This window comes from Sylvia atricapilla, chromosome 10, assembly GCF_009819655.1.
Source record: "Sylvia atricapilla isolate bSylAtr1 chromosome 10, bSylAtr1.pri, whole genome shotgun sequence".
In the NCBI taxonomy this organism is placed as follows: domain Eukaryota; kingdom Metazoa; phylum Chordata; class Aves; order Passeriformes; family Sylviidae; genus Sylvia; species Sylvia atricapilla.
In genome coordinates, this window is record NC_089149.1 from 4,860,903 (window position 1) to 4,888,329 (window position 27,427).

Sequence of the window (27,427 nt, forward strand, 5' to 3'; positions counted from 1 at the left end):
TGTCACTGCTTGAGGAAAGTATTTAATTACAAAATAAATGTTATACTCCTGGGTTACCCATGCCTATGTAAGTGGAAGGAAGGGTGCGTTTCAGCTGTATGTTACATTTTACAGAATGCAAAATAATGGGTGTTTCTATTTCAGAGCCTTTTATAAGGAAAGGACTTTGATGTTTAAATGTCAGACACATGAAGAATGGTGATTATTTTGTCATCAGTCCTGTACTAATCTTTCGTGAGGATAAATGCTATTTGGTTTAAAAAGACCCAACAACTTAGCCATTTTTTTTGAGTGGTTACTTCCTAAAATTGGTCTAATTTCTGTTCCTGGGACTCCAGGTTCACCAGAATAACCAAATTGCTTTATCAGTTTGTAATTCTGGATTTTCAATTATATTTAAAAGATAGATAATGCATGTCACTCCCAAACGCAGAGGTACCTTTCTTTCATGAACTGAACATTTGAGCATTATTATATTATTTTTTAAACCTTTAACTGAGAAGTGATGCATCTTATCACCTCTTAATCCCCTGTCCAAATAAATAATAAATATGGTTCTCCTGTCTTTGCAGGCACAACAGTTTTATACAGACTTTTTTTTTTTTCCTTTTTTTTTTTAGATCTTGATGTTAAGTGAAAATCAATGTGCAATCACCAATATCTTTTCCAGAAACAAGTAATGTTGACTCCTGTTCTGCAAAACTTGTTGCAAATCTAGTAGAAACCTGGCCCCTGGTTCCAGGTGTGCGGAAATCTGGATGAAAAAGGGACTTTTTTAAGAGTGCAGAGAAAGGAGATACCAAGCGGGCATTTTGACTGTAAGCTATTATTGAAATTAATCAATTGGAAATAAAGTAATTGTAGGGCTTGTGTAATTGTGTAATAATTTGATACAAGTGTCAACTTGCAAATGACCTCCTTGTTTTCCAGGTTGTTATTCTGAAATGTTTTCCTCAGGAAAGTAGTCCTAATTTCTGTGTACCTCATCAGCAAATTTATATCCACATAATCAACACGTGTTATCATTTTCTTATGCTTTTTCCTGTTTTGTTTTTCTTCCAAATCATAAAAAGTCTATGGACTTTGACAGCTGCTGGATCAGTCATGAAAAAGCCTGAACTGAAAAAAATTGTTGTGTTAAAAAAATTGGAAGATCTAAAAACTCGATTTTCATCCCAGAAATAGTAAATATATCTGTCACTGTTTTTACATTGTGAGTTTACATTTGCAGTGAAACGTGCTAAATCAGGTTCCAGGATGCTGAGCCCCTATGACAGAATTCCTTTCCACACCAGTAAGCTTTAATATTAGGGAAAATGAAAAATAAAAGGACGGTTTAAGCCTTTGACATAATTAATTTGTTTCGGGGCTGGTGCCGTGGAGTCAGCTGGTTGATTTTCATCTTGACCAGTCGTATTTTCCCGGCAGCTCCTGTTTCCTACGGATTGATTACTCTGAAAGTCAGTACGAGATGCATACCGATACCCTTTTTTTACTTATTAATTATGAATGTTTTTGCGATGACCACTGCGCGACTTTCTCCTGGTGCCCTGGGTTGTTGTGGAGGGCGGTGAGGGCGGTGAGGGCGGTGAGGGCGGTGAGGGCGGTGAGGGCGGTGAGGGCGGTGAGGGCGATGAGGGCGATGAGGGCGATGAGGGCGATGAGGGCGATGAGGGCGATGAGGGCGATGAGGGGACCACCGCTCCCGCCCTGCCCGCTCCATCCGGGACTCTCGGCGCAGCCGTTGGGAGCGTTCAAACCCCGCGGCAGCCAATCAGCGCAGAGGGTGCCCATCCCAACAGCCAATCAACGCAGAGCTCTTCCGTCCCGCCCACTCAGTAACCTGCGCTCGGTACCGCAACAAGCGGTGCGTCTGCCCAGGAAACCTCTCACAGCCAATGGGAGCTCGCTCAGCGTGAGTGGCAAGTGCCGCGACCAATCCGAGTGGGGCGGGGAGCAGGTCTGGCCGAAAAGGAAGGGTAGACGGGCGGGGCATCTCGCAGCCGTGGCGAATGAGAGGGCGGCTTACAGAGGGGCGGTGGGGCCGACAGCCAATGGGCGGCGGTGTGAGTGCGGCGGCTCGCTTTTTGAATTGGCGGCGGCCGCTGATGGCGGATGGCGGCGGGTGGCGCCGGCGGTGAGGGGGCACCGGGGCCGGGGGGTGTGGGCGGCCTGGAGCGGGGCCGGTGTGGGGCATCTGTGGGGCATCTGTGGGGCGTCTGTGGGGCCTCCGTGGGGCCTCCGAGCCCCAGCGCTGTTCCGGGGCTCCTCAGGCCGCCGGCCGTGCTCCTTGGGCGGGGCAGAGCCGGCACCTGCCGGCTCGTGGGGCGAGAGGCTGCGGCCGTCCCCGTCCTGTCCGGTCCTGTCCTCGGCCATCTCCCTGCAGAGGGCTCGGGGACCTTCCTGGGTGGTTCCTCGGCAGGGAAATGGGAAACGTGGGAGGTGTTTACTGTCCTTTCCTTGCTTTAACCAACATATTTTGGTTTGTAGGTGTTTTGTGTCCTTCAGGCTTTCCACAAATGGTTGGGAGGTCATTTCTGAGTGTGATGCTGTGGGGGTATTAGCTCTGCCTGAGGCCTGTAGTGATGGTGTTCTGACTTTTGCTCTTTATGTGATGGAAAAATGTTATTGTTGTGTTCGTGTCTGTGTGTGCTGTTCGTTCTCCTCGGTATCTTTTAACTTTCAGTCCATAAGTTTAGTGACAAATATTGTTATTATTATATGATTATTGAAACCAGAAATATTTTTAAATACACCCAGGATGGACCCTCAGAAATAAATAAACTGGAAAATCCACAAAGAAAATCAATGCCCAGATTAAAGTCTGGGCTTCTTCAAATATGCAATGAAGTTTATTGCATATTTTGAGTTCATGTACATGTTATTTGGTATAATAATAACCATACCAATGTCTCAGACTTCTAAGAAATAATCTCTAGGAATTAAGGTTGGTTGTTCCTTTAGCTAAAGGGCTTGTTTTCTTCTGAATTTACCCGTAATTGTCCTTGTGGTAATCATTATTGACAATATGGTTTGAATCTGCCAAGATTGTACTTCCTTCCACCAGTGCCAGCTAAAATGGTAACAGTTCCTGGTGCTGACATTGTAACATTCTGGCTTGGTGATTCCCCAAAGTCTCTATGACTGAGGTTACTCACTTCTCTTGCTCTGTCTTGATCTGCTCTGTGAGAAATGAGGAGGGTGACTGGGACTGAGGTCTAGGAAACCCAATGCCATGGACATGCACAGCTGTGTGTGACCTGGAAATTCAAACTAAGGTGGCAAGTCTGGTAACTGAATATGTCTAGAATAATGATAGATTATTAGGAACTTGTGTATTATGAAAACTTGAATCCTTTCCAGATTTCCCAGGTGTGATCACTGGAAGATAAAGCCTTTTCTGTATTGCTGGTTTGCCAACGTGCCCGTTGCTTTTTGTCTTCTGACTTGCTTTGCTGTGTAATAGGATGGTGATTACCCAGTTTGAAATGTATGTGCTGTTCCATAACCCCTCAAGAGTCCTCTTCCAGACAATTCTCTAGTGTGGTATTTGAGTAGCTGCTGTTTTAAAAGGGCATTTACAGTCACAAGCACAGTTTCAGTTGAAGTGCTACAAAGGGTTATTATCTGCCAGCAGTTCAGCTGCAGCTCCAGGTAACTCCTGATATCACCGTGCAAACATTGAAATCTGGGTGTGTGATGAATCACAGGAGCTGCACCCTGCTTGCCTCTTGTGTGAGAGAAAATGTGCTGTATGTTGGGCAGGTGCCTTAGGACGGACTGTGCTGCAGGATTTGGGTAGGGAGCTCCCAGAAAATGAGAGGATTTAGGATTCTGCCTTTTATAGTAAGTCTGATGGGCAGGGAGAGCACAGACCCATTCTGTTTGAGAGGAGAGAAGGCATCCTTATCAGGTGATGAAAGAGTCCCTCTACTCTATTACAGTTAATGCAGGACAGTAGACCTGAACATACAGCTAGACATATACATGCCTATTAACTTTGCAGAAACTCTCAAGCTTTTTTAATTTTTCTAAGAGCAAATAATCCTGATTCTGCTCTCTGGGCGCTCATTTTCTAACCACGGTATCTACAGCCAGTTCACTTGAAAAATCAGATTTTAGCAAGATGTTATGCTTACCCTAATTCTTCTGCTAATGTTTCAAATCAACAATACTAATTTTAGTCTCGACTGTAGCTTATAATAGTTTGCCACTGAAAGAAGCAAGTGCTTTTAGTTTGGTGCTTTGTGGTTAAGGTTTTTTTAAATGAGCACTTGAGTTTGTGCTTGCCTGTGCTCAGAGCTGAAGTTCCCTCTCTGCAGATGAATTTCAGAACCATTTCTGAACAGCTTTGTTGTCAGTCCTTTCTATCAGTTGTGTTACTCTTGATGCTCTTTCAGAGCTGCTCTATCAGTGTGAGTGGGAGCTCAGTAAGAGCCTGAATGTTTTGTTTTGTGAAGTCACTCCTGACAGCCTTGGTTGTAGGACTCTTATGAATGAACTTTTTGCACCTGTAACTGAGTTTGGCCCCTCCACCTTCCAGCTGTTGAAGAAAGAAACAAGGCATAATAATCATGGCTGACAACAGTACTCTGGTGTCTGAAACTGGCAGGAGCCTTTTGGCTGATTCTTCTGTTCTTGATTCAAAAATTATAGAAACTTCCAAAGAGAATGCATTCCGTGCAACTGTTCTGGATGTTGAAGGTAATGAGGGCAGTTTATTTTAAGACTACTCTGTTTTTGCAATGACTGATTACTTTGTTGGTATTTAGTAGTTTTGAGAAACCAAAAGTACTTTGAGCTCCAAAATTGTATGTACAATATGTACAAACTGTACTGTATGTACTGTGGGAAAAGGGTGTTGATCTGGAATCCTTTCATTAAGAAAATTTGGCTGTTACAGCCCAAATTGAATGAGTTTTGTGGCTCCTGTACAGAAAGCTGTCAGTTCCATTTGGTGCCTCTTCTGTGGAATAAATCGCTCCAGGTGACATTTTGACACCAGTGTTTGGAAACTGCAGCTGCTCTGTTGTGTACAGGTGGACAGATTAATAGGTGTAAGGTAGAGAGAGGGAGAGATTAATAGTCTTGAGCCCCAAAGGAATTCAAGAACAAATACTGAAATTTAAAAACAACCACCTATGTTTTCCTCCGAGGTAGTAGCCAAAATCTGCTGGTGGTCTCTTGATGGAAATGACATGGAACAAGGCAACACTTGTTCTTCCTCCTCATATTTTGAAGGCTTATGAATACATGGGAGAAAGAACAAGATGTCTAATTTCAGTTCTGATATTCCTGGTAACTGCTCAGTTACCAAGAAAGTAATGAACCCTGTCAGTCAGAAACCAGAAAAGACACCAGCTGTCTATTTTCCAGCAAATCTTGGTACCTAATTCTGCTAGAAGCATTAAGCCTATAATATTTTTGGGTTTTCATTTGCTTGGGCTTTCTTTCCTCCTCCCCTCTCCTTGATTTACATTCTTGCTTTGAATGGTCATGAACTGCAGATTCTTGTTTCACCTCATACTAGAAAGTTTGGGCTCTAAGTCAATTGAATATGTCTTAATTAAAGGACACTTTTTTGAAGTAACATTTATTTTCAGGATTGTTCCTGATAAGGAGTCTAGAAAAGCTACTGTCTGCCTGTGTTCTTTTTGATATTATTGCTTGATTTAGACATAACGTGGATTTTTCTGCTAAAATACAAATATTATCCTTGCTTCTCTCCAAGCAGAAGAAATGCCTCAAATAGAAACAAGAGTGGTTTTGGTTCAGGAGGCAGGGAAACGTGAGGAGCTTCTGAAAGCCTTGGAGGTATGTGGGCCTGAGATAAAACAGTCACAGTTATGCCTTCACACTTGTGGTAACCAATTTGCTCCTGTACTAAAGTTCTCCTCTTCCACAGACCATTAAGATAATGGAAGTACCTGTTATAAAGATAAAGGAAAGTAGTCCTGATAAATCAGAAGAAAAACTAATAAAAAGTATTATTCATATGGTATGTCATGCAATTCAGCACACGTAATTGCATGCAGCATGTTACACCTCACTGGGTCTGAAATGTGCTCTAATTTGTGTTAATTGGGCATAATGGTCATAATATATGCTAATGGTTCTGATAGTGTCACGGCTCATAAAAATTAGCACTTTTTAAAAATATGGAGTAATACTTGCAGCTCTTACCTAGTGGTGTTTTCTAACAGGGGCATTAAAATATCCATGGGGGCATTCAACTGCATGCTTGCATTCAGTCACACATAAGTCTGTGCTATGAACTGACTTTGTAATTGTCAATGGACTTCTCTTTCAATTGAAAGCTCCATTTAAACTGAAGTGAAAGAACTGCTTTTCCATTTCTTGATGTGAAAGACAAAAGGGATAAAGCTTGGAACTAATGTTTCAAATTGGAATGGACCAAATTTTTTAACCCCTTAAAAATATAAGCAATGAACAAAATCTATTTCTTGTCTGTGGAAGTTCTGCAGTGTGGAGCTTGCTGTTGCAAACTGGATGCTACTTTTTAGTAGCATCCCAAAGTACCCTAAGCTGTTCTGACAGTCTGAAATTTTATTTATCTTTTGAGCTTAGTGTGTTTTTCTATCTAGCTGCTTCCAATGCTACATTATCAGTGTGAGCTGATATGTAAACTGCTAAAGCAACCAGAAGTCTGATTCTTCAAAAGCAGGAATTACTTTGACATTCAGTTTTAAAGCATGCAGCAGTTCATAGCTATTCTTATGCTAGAGAAGAGTGCATTGCATTCAGCTTTCACAAATCCTAACTCTGTCTCTGAAGTATGAATCACACATTTTTCTAATGGTCCAAAATAAACATCAGTTGAATTTTACACTTGTTTAAGTATGTCGCCTGAGTAACGCTTTCCTTTTCACCCTTGTGCACGAAGGAAATTAAAATGCCCTACATAAAGACAGACACAATAGAAGAGCTTGGAGATTGTGATTCTCCAGAATTTGAGACCATCTTCGTTGTGTCAGACTTCCAAGCCCCCATCTTCAGCAACCTCTGCAAGGCGGATTGCCGAGTCGTGGGGCCGCCGGTGGTGCTGCACTGTGCGCAGAGAGGAGAGGTGTGTGTGCTCCTTGCTGAAATCACATCCGTAGCTCCCTGCTTCAGGGACTTCTTCTAACAGCTCACAGTCAAATCTCTCTTGCTTTTCCAGTCAGTTATAAACATTCCTAGCAATAGAGCTGAAAGAAAAACAAGTTTCTAGTGCTGCGTTAGAATATTGCGCATAGTGACAGAGCACAGGCAGACAGTGGTGGGGATACAATTGCTGCTGTAGCTGTGGGAGTTGTTGATCACCAGTTGGGATTGTGCCATTAAGAATGGCACAATACAAATCATTCTCCAGCAATGAGTTTATATTTTCAAAAGATGTGATGTAGAGCAGATGGACTGGGGAGGAAACAAAAGGATGGAGTGCTACATGTTAGAATTTGGGGGTGGTCTAGTTACTTTTTCAGCAGGCCTGGAGCTAAGGTATAGCTGAATATACACACATAGCCTAGTGTCTGATGCATTTTTAATACTAGAAATAACAGTATTAAGGGTAATGGGAGCAGTATGCTGTTGACTCATGAGCTTTCTTCTTGTTTTCAGCCTTTACCTTTCTCCTGCCGTCCACTGTACTGTGCAAGTATGATGAACTTGGTACTGTGCTTTACAGGATTCAGAAAGAAAGATGAATTAGTAAGTACTTTAGTCTTCTTTGGATTGGTAAAACCATGTTAAGTATATTTTCAAGATACTCTTCTAGTCCATCACCCATAGGGTTTAATCACAGCTCAAGCTTGTATGGGGAGACTGAATTGTCTGTTCTTTTGGGTTTTTGCAAGTCCAGAGGCAGTGATATTTGAGAATTGGAACAAAACTTTGTTCAAGTCTTTTTATCTGTGTCATTTTTGGTCACTTTGTTGTCAAGTGGGGTTAAACTGCTCTAATTCAGTAGGGCTTAAAGATTTGTAAGCTGACGCTTCAGATAAGATGTTTACCCAGTAGTGTCCTCTTTTTTGTACAGGTGGTAGAATGGCCAAGTAGATATTTGTAGCTGTGTTTGGAGCATTTGCAGGCATGTTATCTTGTCATGATATTGTGCTAGCAGGGTTTTACTCTTTGACACTCTAGCACTTTGGTTTTCCATTTCAGTAGGCAGTTGCCATCTAATTTCCCTACTGGACATCTGGGAATCAATGATACGGCTCCACATCTGCATCTGAAAGAAACCCACAAAACCAAACCAAAAGCCTTTGCCTGGTGCTAGGGTTAGTTAGGTTTGATCTAGAATTGACTAAATCAGCAAGGAAAATGTCAAATCTTACATGTGTGAAAAGGTGAAGGCATTATGTATGATGATCATGAGAATACGGGTGGCTGGGATAGTGTTCAGGCTACATGGCAAGGCTGTATTAAATGTTGAAATAAAAATAAATTTTAATACTTCTTTTGACGTATAAGCTATCTCTTCTGTTGATGTGAGCAAGTTGTTTCAAGAACAGATCAGAGTATTTCTATTTCTAGACATTTAATGTAACCTTCTGTAACTTCCTTTGTAAACCACTTTTGTACTGAACTCACTCTTCAAAAGATCCTGAAAACTTTTCATCTTCATTTTTCAGGTTAAGCTTGTGACCCTGGTTCATCATATGGGTGGAATTATCCGAAGGGACTTTAGCTCAAAAGTTACTCATCTGGTGGCAAACTCAACACATGGAGACAAATTCAGAGTAAGCTTGAGATGGTGTTCCAGAGAAACCTTTGGAATTTGGCTCTTGTAGACAAAGTTTGTTCATTGTACTTCAGCTCAGAAGCTGCTGGTTTTTCCTGTACTAGCAGCAGTAACCTGCAATGTTGAATTCATCTCTGTCTGGTGTTCAGCTTTGGCATGTTTTTTGGCTCTTTGGGAGATCTAAATAACATAAATTTGAAATAGACAAGTGTGGTAAATAACACTATTCAAAATGGTTAAATATTGATGCTACAGTAGTTAGGACAGTGGTGAACAAATGCCTGCTTTTGTCTGTCCAAACAATAAACTTTGAGGTAACTTGCAAAAAATCTTTAATCCTTAATTCGTGCATATCTTTTAAAAATTATTTTTAACTTGTTATGGGTGAGAATTCAACTATTCCTTTATGCACAAACAGACATGAGTGTACTTTTTCTTTTCTGCTTCTAAAAGGGACTCATTTGGGACATTTATGTTCAGTTTGTTTTTGTACTGTCTCATATGATGTAGCAATGTCTATGCTCCTTGACTCTCCCTTGTTTGAATTGTTGGTAGGATTTTGCCTTTTTTTTTTTTTTTTTTTTTTTTTTCTTCTTTGTCTTTATAATCTTGCAGTTGGAAGAGACGTCCTACTTTCTGTTCAAACACGCCTTTCTGCCAACTCCAAGGAGAAAATGTAGGAAAACTGTACAATCTCTCAAGCAGTCATGGCAGTTACCTTTCAAATAGTCACTTTCTCTTTGATAAAAGCAGTATGGGGTATTTTTCTTCATACAAAGTATCAAAAGCAGAAAAAAGATCCCTTATTCCACTGGAACAGAAGTTTGATTTTTGTGGTTTTGTGAGTGATGAAGGATATCAGACTAACAAAATGGTGCACTTTGGAGGAAATGTCAAAATAGATATTGATCTGATCTCCTGCATTCATACATTCTAACTTTGGGGAGGTGCAGTTGGATATGATTCTTGAAGGAATATATTCACTTTTTGCAATATCTGTCTTGAAAAGTAAAAGGAAGGTTACAAATTTTTCTTGATGTGGAGAAAATTTTAAATAGAACTATTTTGAGCAACTTATGCTTTTCCTCTTTTGTAGATTGCTGTAAGTCTTGGCGTTCCTATCGTGAAAGCTGAGTGGATTTATAAGGCATGGGAGAAAAGGAATGAAGTGTAGGTGTTTATTTTTCTTCAGCCTGCACTTTGCATCCTATTCACCTGAAGTGTTGAGAGCTGCTGCTTAAATACTGACAAGAATCACTTATTAAATGACGTTTTTGTGCATCTTCTTTCTTTCAGTGATTTCTCTGCAGCTGATGACAACTTCAGAAACCAGTTCAAGGTTCCTCCCTTTCAGGATTGCATGTTAAGTTTCCTGGGATTCTCTGATGATGAGAAAGCAAACATGGAAGAAATGACAGAAATGCAAGGTGGTTGTTTATGAAAATCTGTGGGAAGAAAGGGGTGGAGTTTATAATGATAGGTGCCACAGAACTGTTAAATGAGATTCTAATTTCTAACAAGACTATTCTTTCTTCTTGCTAATTTGCCTTTTTTTTTTTTTTTTTAAATCTAGGAGGACATTATTTACCAGTTGGTGATGAAAGGTGTACCCACTTGGTGGTTGAAGAAAGTACAGTAAAAGAACTTCCATTTGAACCTTTAAAAAAACTTTATGTTGTAAAGCAAGAGGTTAGTGCAGAAAATTCTTTAGCGAATGCTGCTATGTAGAACTGTGTGTGCCACATGCAAGCATGTGGCTTATTCTGAAAATATATCTTCCATCCCAAATGTGTTACTACTATAGATTATTTTGAATATTTTAAACTTTGGGTGAAGCTCTGTAATGTGTGTTTTCCTTTTTCCTTAGTGGTTTTGGGGGAGCATTCAAATGGATGCCAGAGCTGGAGAGTCCATGTATTTATTTGAGAAGGTATGTTGAACACTCAGACAATGCACAGCATATTTTGGTGGTAAAATTAGCATGCAGCATAATTTGTGTGGGGCCAGAGATCAGATAGTCTAAAGCAGCATTTAAGTTCCAGATAATCCATACTAATTCAGAATGGAAAACTTTTTGTGCTTCCCAATGGTTTTACTTTTACTCAAACAAAACGCTACTGAGGTTTGTATCTTAAAAAGGGGGGAAAAAAGCGTTTCACCCATTTTTCCTCAGCTTCCCTAAGAAGTTGATCTCTGTAATAATTGATCTCTGCACTGAGCTGAACTGGACCCAGAGGATAAACCACTGAATGAAGTTTCCTTTGCCTGCAGTCCGAGAGCCCTGACTTCAAGAAGTCGGTGTCGCTGCTGTCGCTGAGCACTCCCAACAGCAACCGCAAACGGCGCCGCTTGAAAGAGACTCTGGCCCAGCTGACCAGGGAGACTGACCTGTCCCCATTCCCCCCTCGGAAACGCCCCTCAGCTGAGCATTCCCTCTCCATTGGCTCCTTGCTGGATATTTCCAACACGCCAGAATCAAGCACTGCAAATGGAGGTAGAGCTACAACCTTCCATTCAGCCACACTGACAGTGTTTAATAACTCTTTGCATGCAAGTGGGAAATGGTGGTGGTAGGGAAATCTTACAGATTTGCAAAGTAATTCCAGGTCTTGCCTTTTTGAGGTGTGGAGGAAAAAACTGGGGTGAAGAGTTCAGGCCAAGCTGCCTCTTGTCATCACAGTAACCGCGTTCATATCTGAAGGAATAGATATAGAGGTGATAAATAGGGAGTACAGTTGAGTGTTACTCCAAAATGCTTCAAATACTCTGTTGGAATCTGTGGCAAATTAGCAGCCTAGTCAACAGCCAATCATCTAAAATACCCTCCACATGATACTTGGAGGAAAAAGGACAAAGATCCTTTTCTAGAGGAGTTAAACAGAAAATTCCTGCAGCGCCCACTCCTAGGTCTTCGAAATGTTCTGTTGAGGCAACACTGTTTGTGCCAGCAAACTGTCATGTCTAAAACTTCACCAGTATATAAATCATCAATTGGGATGAAATGCAAGAGTTGTGTGCAAGGGCTGATTGTTAGTAAATGGTTTTGAGCTACACACTTAATGCAAGGATGGTGGGCAGCTGAGAGAATTGTTTACATGGCAAAGTGGAAGCAGAAAAGCACTTTTGTACTAGTATATAAATAAGTAATGTTCAGCACATAATCTTTGCCTCCTGCTATATAAGGTAATAATAATTGGGTCAAGTCATTGACCTGACCATAAATGGCTTATTAGTGTCAGTCCAATTCTGAGGAATATATATGTTCCTGTTGTTCTATAAGTAGGCTGTAATAAAGAGAGAGAAATAAAGAGAAAATAAATTTTTATTAAAAGGGACCTGGTAACTACAATATAGGCTCTAAAAAAAACCCCCAAACTTATCTTCAGTTAAAAATTCTGAAGTTGGTTTTCTGTTGTGGGGTTGGGTTTTTTTTTTTTCTTTGAGGGTGAGCCTTTTTTTAGCGACTCTATTGTAATAAAGCTCTATTTTCTTTTGGGAACATCTCTTCATCAGAAACACCAAAATCCTGTGCAAGACCTTCCAAAAACTCAACTCCTCTTCCTCTCAAGCAGTCTGCAAGATGGCAGGTTGCAAAGGAATTGTATCAGACAGAAAGTAACTATGTTGATATTCTGACAACAATAATTCAGGTAAGATGGTTATAAAGGCAGTCCAGGCCAACTGTAATATGATATCCAATGTTTACATCAATTAGTATTTTCAATCTGTGATCTGCAGGCTTTTGAGGGCTTGGGTGCATCAAAGCTTCATAGAAAGATGACAATATAAACAGTCTCATGTGATTTTACTGACATAAAAATACTCAGTTTCAGGTTGTAAAATACAATTTCTAATCTGGGATCTGCAGTGGTATTGCAATATATATGGAAATTGAAAGTGTCAGGAAAATAGGATCTTTATGACTAATATTTTAGATATTAGTGAATAGAGAGAGATGGCAGAGGGAAAAGCCTTTTTTTTGAAATTATTCCAAGAAGAGCTGAATAGCAAACAACTTACAGGAAGAGCTTAATTTCTTGAAAGTTTATTTCTATTGCAGCTGATTATCTACTTAAACAATGAGCCAAGATGTGTGTGAGTAGAAAGAGATGAAAGGGGATTATGCTGTAGAGATGTATCAAACTAAGTGTTTGTATCTTCAAACCACTCTCCAAAACCCACTCTTGCTGAATGGAGACATCTTAAGATTGTGACTGCAGGAAATTATGAACTAGAAGGAAAACACTGTTGCTTTCATAACCATTTCTAACACAATGTTGGCAGTTGGGAGGGCATTAACTTTTTTCTCTTAATTCATCAGTTATTTCAAGTTCCACTGGAGAAGGAAGGACAACTTGGGGGACCAATCCTTGCACAGGAAGAGATCAAGACCATATTTGGCAGCATTCCAGATATTCTTGATGTGCACACTAAAATCAAGGCAAGCTGCATCTTCTCCCCTGCAGGGGAAGCTTTTATAGAGACTTTGAGTAATTTCTGCATGTTTTCAGTTGTATCTGCTGAAATAGGTATCAACTCTTCCTGGTGCTGAACATACTCTTTCAAATAGTGGCATCTGCTTGTTCCCAGCAGCATTTCACTGGAGGCTTTTAAATAGAGAGACTTGCAGACTGACTACCTGCATCTTGGTGATTTGTTTGTACAGTTTTTGTTGTTTTTTTTCCAACCAGTGGGGTCACTCTGGTTAATCAGGCCAGATATTGATGTGTGCCCACTGAGACAGAGATGAAAGTAGAGCTGTGTGTCTGTGTGTCGAATCAGAGTCACCTGCAGCACACAGTGCAGTGGGAGTTGCTTTGATGTAGTTGTGGTGTTTTCTTTCATCTTTGGTGCTATAAAGATATGAGCAGTGGCAGCAACAAACCAATATTAGTGATAAATCCTTTTCACTTAAGGTGAATCCTGAACCTTCAGCTGTGCCCTCCTGTCCCTCTTACTATCTGAAGGTGATTGAGCTTGATGAGGATCAAGCTCATATAGGCTTAACAGGCTTGGTCTCACTTTCCTTGACAGACTGGCATACCAACTTAGTGGAATCTATCCTAGTTCTATTTCAATCCTATCTTATAGACTTAAGTCCTGGATAAGTTGTACAGTCTTAATTAGAATTGGTTCAACTGCCTTCTGTGTATCCTTTTTCAATATTCCTTTGGGATGTGTTGTGTGTGGTGTGGGATGCAGCAGTGTCATCTTGCTGCAGAGTTGGCTCATCCTGACATGCTGCCAGGCTCTACTTGCATGCGTTTACAGCTATATATACCTTTTCTGTAAGCCAGAGATCTCTTGTTCTCAGTCCTCAGTAGACTGGAGGGGCTGAATGTGAAATTGTACAACTTTTAGGATTGCCTGTTTGTCAGCATGGAAACACACCTAATGTGTGTTTGGCAAAATACTGATCCCGTTTAATGGCTTTATGCTCAGCTTGTTTTCTCCCCCTATCCCTGCATGTATTCTAGGAAGACCTGGAAGATCTTATGATAAATTGGACTGAAAGCAAGAGTATTGGTGATATCATTCTCAAATATGTAAGTTCCTGTTTCTTTCTTTATGCTTACAGCTATTATCTTGCCTTACAAACAATTCTTTGCTAGGAGCTAGCAAACAGGGAGCAAAGCACTGCTGAGAAAGAACTCCAACTTGTATCATTGTCTTTTTTATTTAGACTTTACAGTTGAATTAGGTGATACAAGCCATGTCAAGTTTTAGTGTGTATGTCTGTTCACAGGTATGAAGGATTAAAACTACAAATAGCTACAGTCTGAGAACTGTAATTTGCAACACTGCAGACATGCTTTTTACTCAGACATTAAAAGCCATTTCCTGGGTCCTTAGCCATCTGTTGCCTCTGATCAGTAGTAAAGAACTAGGAAAATAACTTTTCACAACTTATGTTCTTCTTTCAAGGCTTGAAACATGTAAGCAAATAAGGAGTCCTGTGTAGAGCAGGAAAGCTTAGTCTGGGACTGCGAAGTATTTTAACATAAATAGGCTGCTAGGTATCTTGTGATTTTGCTGATCTGATGATTTTGAGACAAATAGTGCTTGTCATTCAAAAGCTTTCAGTCTAAGGTGTTGCTTCTGGTGGTGTAAAAGGTGATTGTAATAACTGGTGAAAATACCTGTCTGAACTTTCCAAAATTCTCACCAAAAGCCTCTTGCTAGGTGAGAACCTGCCTCCCCCACTTGAACTGCTCAGCAGCTTCTAAGATTGTCACGTTTGGTCGATGCTGGTGAGAGCAGCCTGCCTTTCATCAGCAGCATCAGTCAGGGACATCTGGCATGCAAAAATGTGTTGTCTTGTTCTGAGAACACGTATGGGTTTACAACACATTTTTTATTATTCTTTATTGCAATGTGTCTTTGAGCAGTTTTGTACGGCTCAGGGCATGTGAACATATGTGCAATGATACATAATATGTAAAGCAGAGCCCTAACAGTTGTTTCTTTCAGTCAAAAGACTTGTTGAAAACATACCCTCCATTTGTGAATTTCTTTGAAATGAGCAAAGAGACGATTACAAGATGTGAAAAGCAGAAACCAAGGTTTCATGCCTTCCTAAAGGTGAGTGTCTGCAGAACTAAGTCTATGAGTAGAACATGGGGATTGTTACCAAGTTCTACTGAATGCAGTAGATGGAAGAATGTGAAACTTTGAAAGCTTGAAGGAATGTGAATGTCTCTTGTTGAGACAGAAATAGGAAGGATTTGAACTTCAATCCCTGAAGCTACTCATAAGGCTCTTTCAGAAAAAGTCTGAGTTCTTCCTCTGTTAAACAGCTTTCAAGGTGATTTGATTATATGCATTTGTTGCTGGAAAAAGTTCCTCCCAAATACATGCCTTCTCTTTTCTGTAAAGATGACTGGAGCTGCTACTTTGGTCCCCTCTCTGTGTTTGTGTTTGTGTTTGAAACAGCTTTTAACTTTCCTTGGGCAGCTGTGAAGCTCCAGGGAGGGTAGAATTTCTCAGCATTCTTGTGACTAATGAGTAGGAGCCTAGCAGTGGAGATCTAACAGGAAGATGATCTTCAAAGGAAGTTCTCTGAAGATGATGCTTAAGACTCTTGATATCTTCAGATACGTGTGTACTGTTAATAGTGCAGTGTAGCTTTAACTAAATAGTCACATGCAGCTATATCTAAATAGTCAAGTAATCACACTGACAGTTTCAGTTCGTGTTTTCTGAGGGACTAAGAATTACATCCAAGTATTGATAGCTAAAAGATGGAGAACAAATAAGATAACAGGCTGTCCCCAGTCCCACTCCACATTAGCAGCTGGAACAAGAGCTGAAGGGTTGATGTGGACCCTTTAAAATTAGACATTCTGGGAACATAAATCACTGTGTAGTTTTGAATATAATGTGGTTTTTAATGTGCTCTGTTAATAACTGTGGTAAATGATTCTCACACTTGTATAGCTATGCTAATTTCAAGGGAGGCAATTTTTCTCTGATCTTGTGCTTTTCTTGTGTATGTGTGTTAAAAAAAAGGGCAAACATTATTTCCTTTTCCTCAGATAAATCAAGCTAAACCTGAATGTGGCCGCCAAAGCCTCGCTGAGCTTCTCATTCGTCCTGTTCAAAGGCTGCCCAGTGTTGCCCTACTACTAAATGGTAACCCAGTCATGTAATTTTTATTAGTTTGTCTGTGAAGGTGTTAAAACCACAAGATGATGTCTACTTTTTGTTGCAACAGGTTTTCTCATCTAAAACAAGCCTGATTATATGAGTTAACCATGATTCCTGGCAGTCAGTGAGACCCACTACTGAAGAAAGCATAAATTCTGACTAAATTCCACTTGTTCATACATTTGTATGCAGGATACAGATAGAGGAACAGTTTGCACTACAATTCTGTTTCTTCAAACAAGAATATAATTGAGATTCAAATGAAACTGTCATAAACTAGAGAGCAGTTCATATTGACAAGGCTCACAGTTTCATGTGTTCCACCTGGTGTCAGCCACTTGCTGTAACAATGATTTTGTTAATAAAATAATAAAAAATTCACATCTCCCTTTGCTTCAGGTAGAAAAAGACTTCAGTGCTTGTTTCTGCACTTCAATTTAATTTTTATTAATAGTTTAAGCGTTTGGTTTCTGTATTGCATGTGGGGTTTTTTTTCTTACTTAGATGTCTGGACAGCTTCTGTTCAGCCTAGTTCCCCACTTAATCAGTGCTACTTGGACTCCAGGGTAGATCTTATTTCTTCAGTCAGCTTATCTTAACTTTAAATTTGAATTTTTCATATTTCTTTTCAGGCACTTGTAATATGTGTGGAGCTTTTATTTCTTTAATTGTTTTTAAATTGTAGATATTAAGAAACATACAGCAGAAGAGAACCCAGATAAAATAACTCTGGAGAGAGCTATTGAATCATTAAAGGAGGTGATGACGTAAGTCATGTTGATTCTATGGAACATACTGTTAAACATACTGCATTTAGATCCCTCTGTTCTTCCTAAATTGTCAGTGTTATGTTGCCACAAGGAACAGTAAGTAAACAGAACTGTAGGTGTTCTTCAGCCTCCTTTTGGCTGCTGTTGTCACTTTGGTGTTCTGTGCCAGAGCTCTGAAGGAGTCTATGACATTACCCAGCACTTGGACCTCTGCTGACTCCCTGCCCCAGCAGGGACTGTCCCCAGTCCTCTGTTCTGTTCCAGCTCTGATTTCTATCTCTTCTCTCTGGAATGAAAGAGAAGGATTTTGTCTTTAAATCTTACTTCTGTGCATATATCTACTGAAAGGACAGACTTCTGGTGGGAGATGAGTTTTTCTTCTGGTCCTGTATTAGCTCTTCTTGGCACTGTTCCATGAGTTAATTAGCTGAAAGCTGAAGTTGTTTAGATTGTAAGTCTCACCTCTTTTGAAGTGTAGCGTATGTCTCCAGCAAGGAGAACTCCTGCATTAATTGGGTAAATGTTTGCCCAGTTTTAACAACAACTTTTAAATTGTAATTTTTCTTGCATCTGCTGCTTGCTGAGCTGCAGTCCTGATTTGCAGGAGACAAAATGCAGGCTGTAAAGAACTGAGTTGTGTCAGTCTCTGGTTCAAAATCTTGCAGGGGAGGGGAATTCTATTTTAACTGATTAATGTGTGAAGTGCTGGTACGGTGACAAGAACAGAGTTCTAGAGCTGGTTTCCTATGTGACTTCATGTGGTATTTGGCTATATTTTCAGGCAAATGTGGCAATTGCTGCTGTATAAATTATATCCCTGAATGTTTAGCTTTATTATTTTTGTATGTCTTAAATGCAGTGCATGCATTTACTGTTGCTTGGTATTGAAGGTTAATATAATGTTTTCCTTAGACACATTAATGAAGACAAAAGAAAAACAGAGGCACAAAGGCAGTTCTTTGACGTTGTCTATGAAGTGGATGGATGCCCAGTAAGTAATTCCTCTCAAGCTGCAGATCTGTTAAATGGCTGCAGTACTTTGCTCCCTTTGCAAAAGTGTGTGAGGCCACAATGCAATGGTGCTGCTTTAAACAGATTGCCAGTGATCATAAGCTGTAAGCAAGCAGTAATCCAACCCTTGAACTAAATGCTTAATGAGCTTTTTGCTTGTGTCATTTAGGCCAATCTCCTGTCCTCCCACCGCAGCTTGGTTCAGCGTCTGGAAACTGTAGCACTTGGTGATGACCTCTGTGACAGGGGAGAGCAGGTCACACTCTTCCTGTTCAATGATTGCCTAGAGGTAAAGTGCCTGTGCCAGTACAGCACTGGTACTGCTCATGAACTGAATTGGAGAGGGCTTGACAGCACACATGAATATAAATAAGTAAAATTGAAGAACTTTTGAGGCAGAATTTTAAGTCACAGATTGCTGATAGGTCAACACATGCTGATGTTTCCTTTCCATTAACTACCGTATAAGCCAACATAGTAAGTCATGTCTGCATGGCTGGGAGGTGTTAATGTAGCCTTTATGTCCTGCAGTAAGTAAAAACATAAAAGCACCTTAATATGTTAAAAAATGTTTATCTGAATAGCACTTTGCATAGCAGCAATGAATGGAAAAAATGCTGGAGTCCTTGACTTATGAGGCTGTTTGTCCTTTTAAAGTTCAGAGTGAATAGTGGGCCTTTGTAGATCATCTGTCTGTTCTTAGGCTACCAAAAAACCAAAATCATAATAAATGCTTTAAACTAAAAATGTTAGATTATTCTTCCTCCCTATTTCTTCATAACTGGATTTTGGAGACTAATATGGAAAAACAGAATTTATAAAGGACACTTTCATATAGTACTTGTTGCTGTCTGCAGCAGTGAAGAACATTGTTTTCATAGAAGACCAAGTCTAAAATAATTCAAAATTAGTGCTGTCCTAAGCAGCACTTAGAGACAAAACCTTGGTCCTGTGACTAGTGATGAACTTTCCCTGAGAGTCAAGTTGACTCAATTTCATCACTTCTTGTAAAGGAGGGAAAGGGAAATAAAACCACTTTTAATAAAGCTTCTTGGCTTGTCTTTTGGACAAGAGACAAACAAGATGCATTACTTTAACACATGAGTACCTTACATGTTTTTATGCAAAGCCTCTCAATGGCTGCATGCATAAGCAAGTGATATTTCTAGGACATAACACACCACACCTAGTTATTTCATGCATATAGATGTTGTCTTTTCTATTTAAATCTAGACTGCCTTGTGGTAGATTTCAAAGGATCCTTGTTTGTTATGCAGGGTAGAATTGAGGTCTGTAATGCAAAATTACTTCCTCTCTAGGTACTTTTTAAAAATTTATTGTATTTTTCAGCTGAGTGTTTGGATGCCAAGTAACAAATATTGCTAGGCCACTTGGGCTGTAGGCAGTGAATAGTTAGATAAGTGAATTCCTTTAAGATTTATGTGGTAGAGTAGCAAGATTTTCTGTGCTTCCCTGGATAGTGGAAGGTAAAAAATACAGAAAGGAAACAATGGCAAGAGATGTTCCGACTGACCCTGTCTATTCTATTTAACTGCAGATTGCGCGGAAACGGCATAAAGTTATTGGAGCTTTCAAGAGTCCCCATGGCCACACAAGGCCTCCTGCATCTCTCAAGCATGTTGTTCTCATGCCTCTCTCCCAGATCAAGAAAGTCTTGGACATTAGGGAGACAGAAGGTCTGTGTGTTTTGAAGTGCTGTGCTAGTTAAACTGTGTTTCAGAGTGTGAAGGAGGAAGATCTGCTGTTGTGGGATGGAATGCTAAAGTGTATTTATTGTATGGTATGTTAGGTATGTGATTTTAGTAAAAGCTTCTGTTTGAATCTCTGTGTGAGCTTGAGAATTCTTTGTACTGATGCCTTTTGGCTTTTCAAGAATGGCTGCGGGATGCTGAATTTGGCAGAACTACTAGATGGCATTAGCATAAGCCAACCAATTGGCAGTGTGAAATAAACAGAGTTAAACACTTGACAGTTCTGGATTTACAAAATAAAACCCAAACCTCAAACTTCAGCCCACAGCATTAGACTGGCCAGGGAAAAGTGCTGTCGGTGTGAACCCAAATTTTCTTCTAACTGGTGATGACAATGCTCAGGAGGAGTTGTGCTTGGCATTTTAAAAGATGACTTAATTTCTCTGTCTGCTTTGCCATACTGCTCCAGCCTTGATAGTGACTTATAAAGAATTTAGTCACACCACTTTCTAGATTTCTATTCTGGCAAGATTTGGTGTTTCACTGTAAGTGATGATATGCACATCATGTGTTCTGCTTTATGTTCTCTAAAGCACCTGAACATAGAAACCCAGTTAAGAAGAGAAATGGCAAAGAGGATGGGTGAGGCTGACTGCTCTGCAGATTATTTGGTGAATAATCAGCTATTGCCTAAACAGCTGACTGCAGCCTCTTGATGATGGCTATGGACAGAACTCTGCTCTTGCAAGTGACACAACAACTGTTGTGTAAATAAAGACAAAAACATTGTGTCAAATGATGTTGTCTGTAGCTCCAGCTCCTGGCAGACAGAGGGTTGACCCTTCTGAAGTTTTATGAAAAAAAAAAATCATTATTCTTTTTGTTAACTCCTTGCTTTTTTCTTTTTTTTTAATAAACTGTAGATTGCCAGAAAGCTTTTGCCTTGGTTGTGAGGCCACCTACAGAGCTCAACAACAAGCTGCTCAGTTTCCAGATGACAACTGAAGAGCCTCGCAAGGAGGAGTGGCTGAAGACGTTGTGTCGGCACGTGGCCAACACTATTTGTAAGGCAGATGCAGTAAGTACTCATGGTTGAAACATTCCCCTCTTTTTGGCTTTAAACACCTCAAGCTAAAGGAGTTAATAGTGGACTTGCCTGAGGTAAAGTAGAGCAGAAAACATTTGTGCTAAACGTGCCTGCAAGTGAATGGTTAAAAGGTAGAAAATTAAGTTAGCTTCTGCACAAACTAAGCAGTGATTAAAAACCAAAAATTATTTATAATTAATTTGTGATGGTGAAAAGGGTATGATTCAATTCTGCACTGTAGCTCTAACAAGAGTTGCATTCAGCTTGCTTCTTTCACAGCTATCTTTGAATTTACAATTCCAGTGATGTTGATCATTTGTGTTGGATTAACTCTGCATTAGGTTGAGTTCTTTGCTCTACACCATATCTGATCCATAAAGCAAGAGACATGAAGCATCTCCTCACACAGGCAGAAATCTACAGCCTTAAAACAAGGAAATAAGAAAAGCAGTGAAATAAAGGAGGCACTGGCCTTGTCACATCTCTAGAAATTCAGCATCTGGGCTTGCTATAGTCAGAAAGCCACTAATTTGAATAGATCCTTTCCAATTGCAGCAAGAGGCTTTCTGCTAATGCTCTAATTATGTAAAAGTCTATGCACATCAGTCATCTCAATTTGCTGTAAATATGTGCTGTACATGTAGCTGAAGCAACTTGGTGTAAACTAGAAATGCTTTATGTTCTGCAGTGTATTCTTACAGTACAATATTTGGCTGTGATTTTTAAAGGCATGCTTATTTCAGGAGAGGTAATTAAATAATGAAACCAGCATTTTAGTTTTATTTTGTGTGTCTTGTGATCTAGGGACTTAGGAATATAAGAGACTTGGGCTATGTGGTTTCCCTTCCCTTTTAGGTACTGAGTAGGAAAAGTGCTGATGTGCAAGTGTTAATTTACTTTGGTCTGTGTGTTGCCTATCTTCAGTGTTTTGTGTCACATATAACTTGGATTTTTAATAGAAATTAAACCTTTGTGTAATAAATGTATCATTCCCTTTTGCCCCAAGACGTTCAAATGACAAATTGTAACCTACTTTGCTGAATCCCATTAGTTATAATTTCTGTACTTATTGCTTTGTTCCAACTATATAATACTTCTTTCTTGCTGATTTAAGTGTCAAATTGAGCTTCAATTTAAGCACTTTTGCCTGATTGTAGACTTCTAGAATATCATGTGCATGAGAGAACATTGACTTTGCCACCTGGTGGCAGCAAAGACTTTGGCTACTCTTCCTTAGTCCCCGGGAATGGCCATAAAGCTGCTGCCTGGGGTCCTTCTGAGATATGTATTTTTTTTTTTAAAGTGTAAAATGTCTTTTCTCAAAATACAGACGACAAACAACAACAACAAAATCATCCCAGCAACTTTCCACTCACATTTGTGCCCTCTCTGCCTCCCAGGTTTTGAAAGTAGGTAGCCAGAGATTGCTTTGTACATGTTGGAGTTTAAGAATGAGGCATGAAAAAACCACCAAAGTCGTGGCTATTCTGTAACATGTATTGCACTTAAAAAGTCTTTAGTCTTGACAGCTGGAGCTCTCGAGATTTCACTTCAGAAATGTGCTGGATGTGTCAGTGGAATAAAACAGTGTTTATCTTGGAAACTCCCTAAGGATGCCTCAGAAGTACTGCCTTTAATTTGGTCAGCCCTGGACTCGAAACTGAATCTGATAAACTGAATGTAAAACTACTGATGAAGTGGTTTCACAAACTGATGCACCAGTTGTTGAATTAATGAAATGGCTTGAAAACAAATAGCTACTGGACTGCATAAAGAGTTAAATATGGAACAATATGGAAATTAAACCCTCTAAATCTGATCTAATGGACTAAAAAACTATATTTTGACAAGTGCTGATATTTGACCATTATTAAAGCTATTTTTGTCTACAGGAAAATCTCATCTATGTTGCTGATCCTGATTCAGTTGAAGTAAATACTAAAGACATGGACAGTACTTTAAGCAGAGCATCCAGAGCAATAAAGAAAACATCAAAAAAGGTAAAGATAATGCTTTCTAGTCAGAGAATTGTTCTGGGATTCCTCTTCAGGTGGTTTGTAGTATTTACAGTAGTGACAGGAAAAACTTAATCTGAACTAAAACTCTTAAATATAATCTCCTTAAAGAAAGAAGGTGAGGGGTGTTTAAGGTTTTGGAATATCTGTATATATAGTCTTAAGTATTACAGTCATAAGTATTATGTAGTCATTTTTGAGTCTGTTATGGAACTTATGCTGTTTAATACTTTGAGTCTTTTCAATATAATGCAAAATTGGGAGCAACTTAAAGGAGGGGGGTCCTGACTGTGCAGGACTCAGGGATGTGGGGAAGCCTTGGTGACCAGACCTTGCTTTGACTTCTCCCAAAATCTCCTCTCTCCCTCCTGTGCTGTCCACATGTTTGGACAGAATGAGAAGAGCAAGGGTGATGGGGAGCCTTTAAAAGTCAGGTCACTTTAGGTGTGGGTGTGGTGATCCAACCACCAACACTTGATACACTTCCTAGAGATGCTCCGAATGACAGCCTGTATAACTGCAGCTATTCCAGCCTGCTTTTTGTCAGTGTTTAACCACGTGTCAATCTCCTCAGGTCACGAGAGCCTTTTCTTTCTCCAAAACCCCCAAGCGAGCTCTCCGCAGGGCTCTGATGTCCCACAGCGCCACAGAAGGGCGGAGCCCCAGCTCTGCTAACGAGAGTTTCATCGGCAGCCGCCTGACCAGCACCTCCTCCCTGGCGGTGAGTGACCTGCTGAGGAGGGCACCTTGTCCTCATTACACTCTGTCCACGGCTGCTGCTGCTCTCACTTTAACAATTCCAACGTCCAGAGTGGGGAAAAAAAATAACTGCATTCATAGGGATATTATTTTCAAAAGCTGTTTAATGAGATGCCTTACTTGCTGGAAATGCAAACAAATCTTGATGCACTAGAAACTGGGAGTTGCCTTATACATTTAAGTTAAAAAACCCACCAGTCTCTTTTGCTTGGGGTGGAATATGTTTCCTTTTCTGAGGCAGTTTCAACACTAGTCTTATATTGGTTCATGCTTTTGATTTTGAACACTAAATAGAAATGTGGTGTACAACCCTGAATAGTGTGGTGAATGTTTCAGTCAAAGTAGTGAGATTTCACAGACATCCTGTGAAACAAACTGGGAAGGAAGGGTAGAGAAACATAGATGCTGCAGCCTGCAAGTTTTTAAACAACAAGGGAATTATCTCCTTGTAAATGTTTAAGAAAACTTGGTAAAATAAAATATTGTTCTACATATTGCAACTCTTCTGCTATGCCTGGCTGCCTGTTACAGCTTTTTTCTGCTACATTAGGCCGAATTCAATTTCCTAATACAGTCTAGTAAAGCAGGCTAGATTTGGAGGAATCTTTTCATCATCTATGCTTTTTATTATAGTGTTTGAGTAAACCTGATGACTAAACACCTACTTTGTAGTCTGTTGTATGTGGGACAGAAGGCCAAGAAAAGGGAATCCTGTTCATCCTTTTCCTACTGACTGATGTGTCAGTACTTTAATATTGAGGTAATTCAGTATGTTTGAGTGGCCATTAAATTGTACAACATAAAAATATAGTCCTGCTCTCCCACATGAGAAAAGATGAAGCAGTAAGGGAGGAAGTATCACAGCAGACTCCCTTGCTTTAGAGGGGAAAAAAAAAATCTACCAATGGGGCTATTGCCTAGTTTTCTAGGAGAGATTTTCTTCCTTCTGTTTGATTATGGCAACCATGGTCTTTGCATTCTAATCATGTTTTTTGATACAGCACTGTATTTCATTTCTCATGAACTTACAAGTCATACTTTTCTTTTTGTGCATATCTACCCCAGACAAAAATACCTGTTTTCCACAAAGTCTTAGAAACTTGCAAAACCATGTTCCTGTTTCAGATTCTTCCCAGAGCTCTTGCACCTCTGCAGTAATAAGCTGCAGCTTGGCAGTAAATCATGTGTTGTGTTGTTTTTTTTTTTTTTTTTAACCAATGCCACACACCATTGAACTTGCATAAAGCCTGTTTGGCTCAGTGATGAGGTTGAGGGGAAAAGAGGTTTAGATTCCAGCCCCTCAAGCTGGAATTCCAGTGCAGTTGTTGATAGGAAACCAAAACTTCAGGAAACCTGTCTGAGTCCATTAAGAGTCAAAGCTGTTATTCAGACATACTGTTTTATTTAAATAAAATCCTGGCCTATGCTCATGTAGGAATATTTTGGTGCAGAAAAAACCCCACAGAGTAAAAGTATCAATAAAGCTTGGATGCTTGGGGTTTTTTTCTTGTTCGAACTAACTCTTGGACCCTTCCTAATTGTAGATTGCTCGTTCCTCTTCCACATGCAGCCTCAGTGGAGCTGTCAAATGTGCTGTGAATGTCCATCGCTCCAGTTCTGTTGGTAGGAGCTCTCAAAATTCCAAGCCTCGACCTGTGCTGTGTCCTGGCTCTCCAAATACTCATCTTTCAAATGCTGTAGAAGCAAAAGCCTCTTCCAACTTGGAAAGCTTAAATCATCATGCCTTGGACAGACCATGTGCTTTCCCTGTTATTACTTGTGCTGATGCTGGAGATGACAACCAGTGTGGTGCTAGGAAATTATGAGCATCAGATCCTGACTGAAGTGAGCAAGAAATCCTGAGTTCTCTGAGCTGAGAGAGCTTGGTACAGCTCTAATGCACAAAGGGCTTCAAATGGTGTTGGGCTCTTCTTTAACATCCTCTAAAGCACTGGGTTGGAGTCAGCACTCACATGTGGTCCTATTTGTGGTTCTGGGTGCAACTTATTTTTTCACAAACTTTTAAATGTAATTTTTTGAACTGGTTTTTTTTTTTCTTAATTGGTATAGAGTTGAATTCCTCATTGTTTCAGTTCAGTTGTCCAATTGGCCATGTAGCTCTGAGAACTTTGGCTGGAGCTCTGATGGCTTTAATAACTTGGTTGCAAGGAAGTCTTGAGCAGCTCATTTCACCTGTGGTTTTAGGGTTTTTTTCCCTCTATTTGTAAATGAAAAATGTATCTTGTATAAAACACTGGAGTATAATAAGAGCTGCTTTATAAAGAGGAACTGAGGGTTAAATTTTTAGATATTGCCAATGACTGCAGATGGAGGACATGCCATAAACGGGCATAGGGCTGGTTCCTAGTGAAGTGTGTATGTCCTTACCTTGCCCAAAATATCCTATTTAAAAGACTCTTGAAGCATGCAGGTGCACAAGCTGCCTAACTACTGTGACCTGTTGATGTGCTGAGAAGCTTGGCTGGCTGTTAAGAGCAACAGAGGATTGCTTGTGAAAGTATCTTGAGGTCTAATGTGAAAAGAATATAAAATCTCAGCTAATCCAAAGAGGTTTACTTTTAGTGCTACATATTGATGTGTTGGTTTCACTGTAATTAAGTCTCAGAAGCAGCTTATTCTCCAAGCATCAGAAAAGTCAGCTCCTTGCCTGGTGTGTGCCCATCCAGGCACAGCTAAAGCAAGCTCTGACAAATCATTGGGATGGCTGTTGCCTCCTGCAGCCAAGGAGACATGTGTTCAGCATCTCATTTGGGGCTCAGAGCTGATGATAATGCAGACAGTTGTAGGATTGGAGGGGGGAGCACTGTTTCTCTAAGAGATTATCATAGTGTATCTTGCCTTCATTTTGGAGGGAGATTATTACTGTAAAAAGTGATGCAAGATGTACACTAATGCTTGTTAACAGCTACTCTTCAAAAACATGATCTGGCATTCCAAATCTCTCAAGGCTGGTAACAGGGAAAAAAAAAAAAAATCTTTCTTCTGCGATTTTGAAAATGTGTCAAATTTCCTGTTCAAACTCTAGAAATGCTGAATCATTAATTTCAAAAGCTGCCAATCTTTGAGACCTTCTGCAGTCACACATTCCTTGTATGATATCTCAAGGCTGAGAAATGACTGGTGCACTATTGAAATTGGCTCATAAATGATCAGTAACTGGGTTTTTTTTTTATTATTATTTTTCCAACAGGGTGTTCCTTCTCCTTCCTTGGTCAGCCTTCCCTCGATCTTTGAAAGGAGGAGTCACACATTAAGCCGATCAACAACCCACTTGATATGAGGCAGGTGGGAAGGACTCTGCTCTCTGGGAGTGACTGACAAGCAGGTGGCTGGGCAGTGACCTGTTCCTGACATTAATGGTACCTTAGTCATTAGCACTTAGCAATGATTAGCAGAATGTTAGGTAACACTAAGTTAATCACAAGGGGGGGTTTAGTTGTGTTGAAGCAGACCAGCCAATCAGTGGAGTAACTAACTTGGCCTTCATTTAAACGCAGTATTCCCTTGCACAGATTTATTTCCTTACCAGCATAACTGAAACACTTTCTATGGAAATTGTCCCCTCCAGGCAATAAACTGGTTTGTCAGATCTTGAAATGAAGATGATGATCACATAATTTACTGCGAGTTGGGATGACTCTTATGCCTGCCTAACTTCA

General features: G+C 40.0%; 1 protein-coding gene across 1 annotated transcript; it reads left to right on the top strand.

Annotated features, from left to right (window-relative positions):
• Positions 1-2,048: 2,048 nt before the first annotated feature.
• ECT2 (epithelial cell transforming 2) lies at positions 2,049-27,047 on the top strand. The gene is made up of 26 exons (XM_066325739.1): positions 2,049-2,137; positions 4,544-4,704; positions 5,735-5,814; positions 5,906-5,998; positions 6,905-7,087; positions 7,621-7,710; positions 8,637-8,744; positions 9,843-9,916; positions 10,043-10,173; positions 10,320-10,435; positions 10,614-10,676; positions 11,018-11,240; positions 12,260-12,396; positions 13,068-13,187; positions 14,224-14,292; positions 15,218-15,328; positions 16,282-16,378; positions 17,079-17,160; positions 18,076-18,154; positions 18,344-18,463; positions 19,733-19,871; positions 20,810-20,964; positions 22,866-22,973; positions 23,563-23,709; positions 25,292-25,592; positions 26,959-27,047. Exons 2-25 carry the CDS (start codon positions 4,575-4,577, stop codon positions 25,571-25,573), a joined length of 2,937 nt encoding a protein of 978 aa, XP_066181836.1. The 5' UTR covers positions 2,049-2,137; positions 4,544-4,574; the 3' UTR covers positions 25,574-25,592; positions 26,959-27,047.
• The last annotated feature ends 380 nt before the right edge of the window (positions 27,048-27,427 follow it).

What these genes read in the sequence shown, in the direction of transcription:
- ECT2 (XM_066325739.1), top strand. Translation starts at nt 4,575, where the DNA reads ATGGCTGACAACAGTACTCTGGTGTCTGAAACTGGCAGGAGCCTTTTG. An exon ending in TTTATGTTGTAAAGCAAGAG is followed by an intron (nt 10,436 to 10,613) that starts GTTAGTGCAGAA and finishes CTTTTTCCTTAG; the next exon opens with TGGTTTTGGGGGAGCATTCA. An exon ending in TGTTGCCCTACTACTAAATG is followed by an intron (nt 16,379 to 17,078) that starts GTAACCCAGTCA and finishes TTTAAATTGTAG; the next exon opens with ATATTAAGAAACATACAGCA.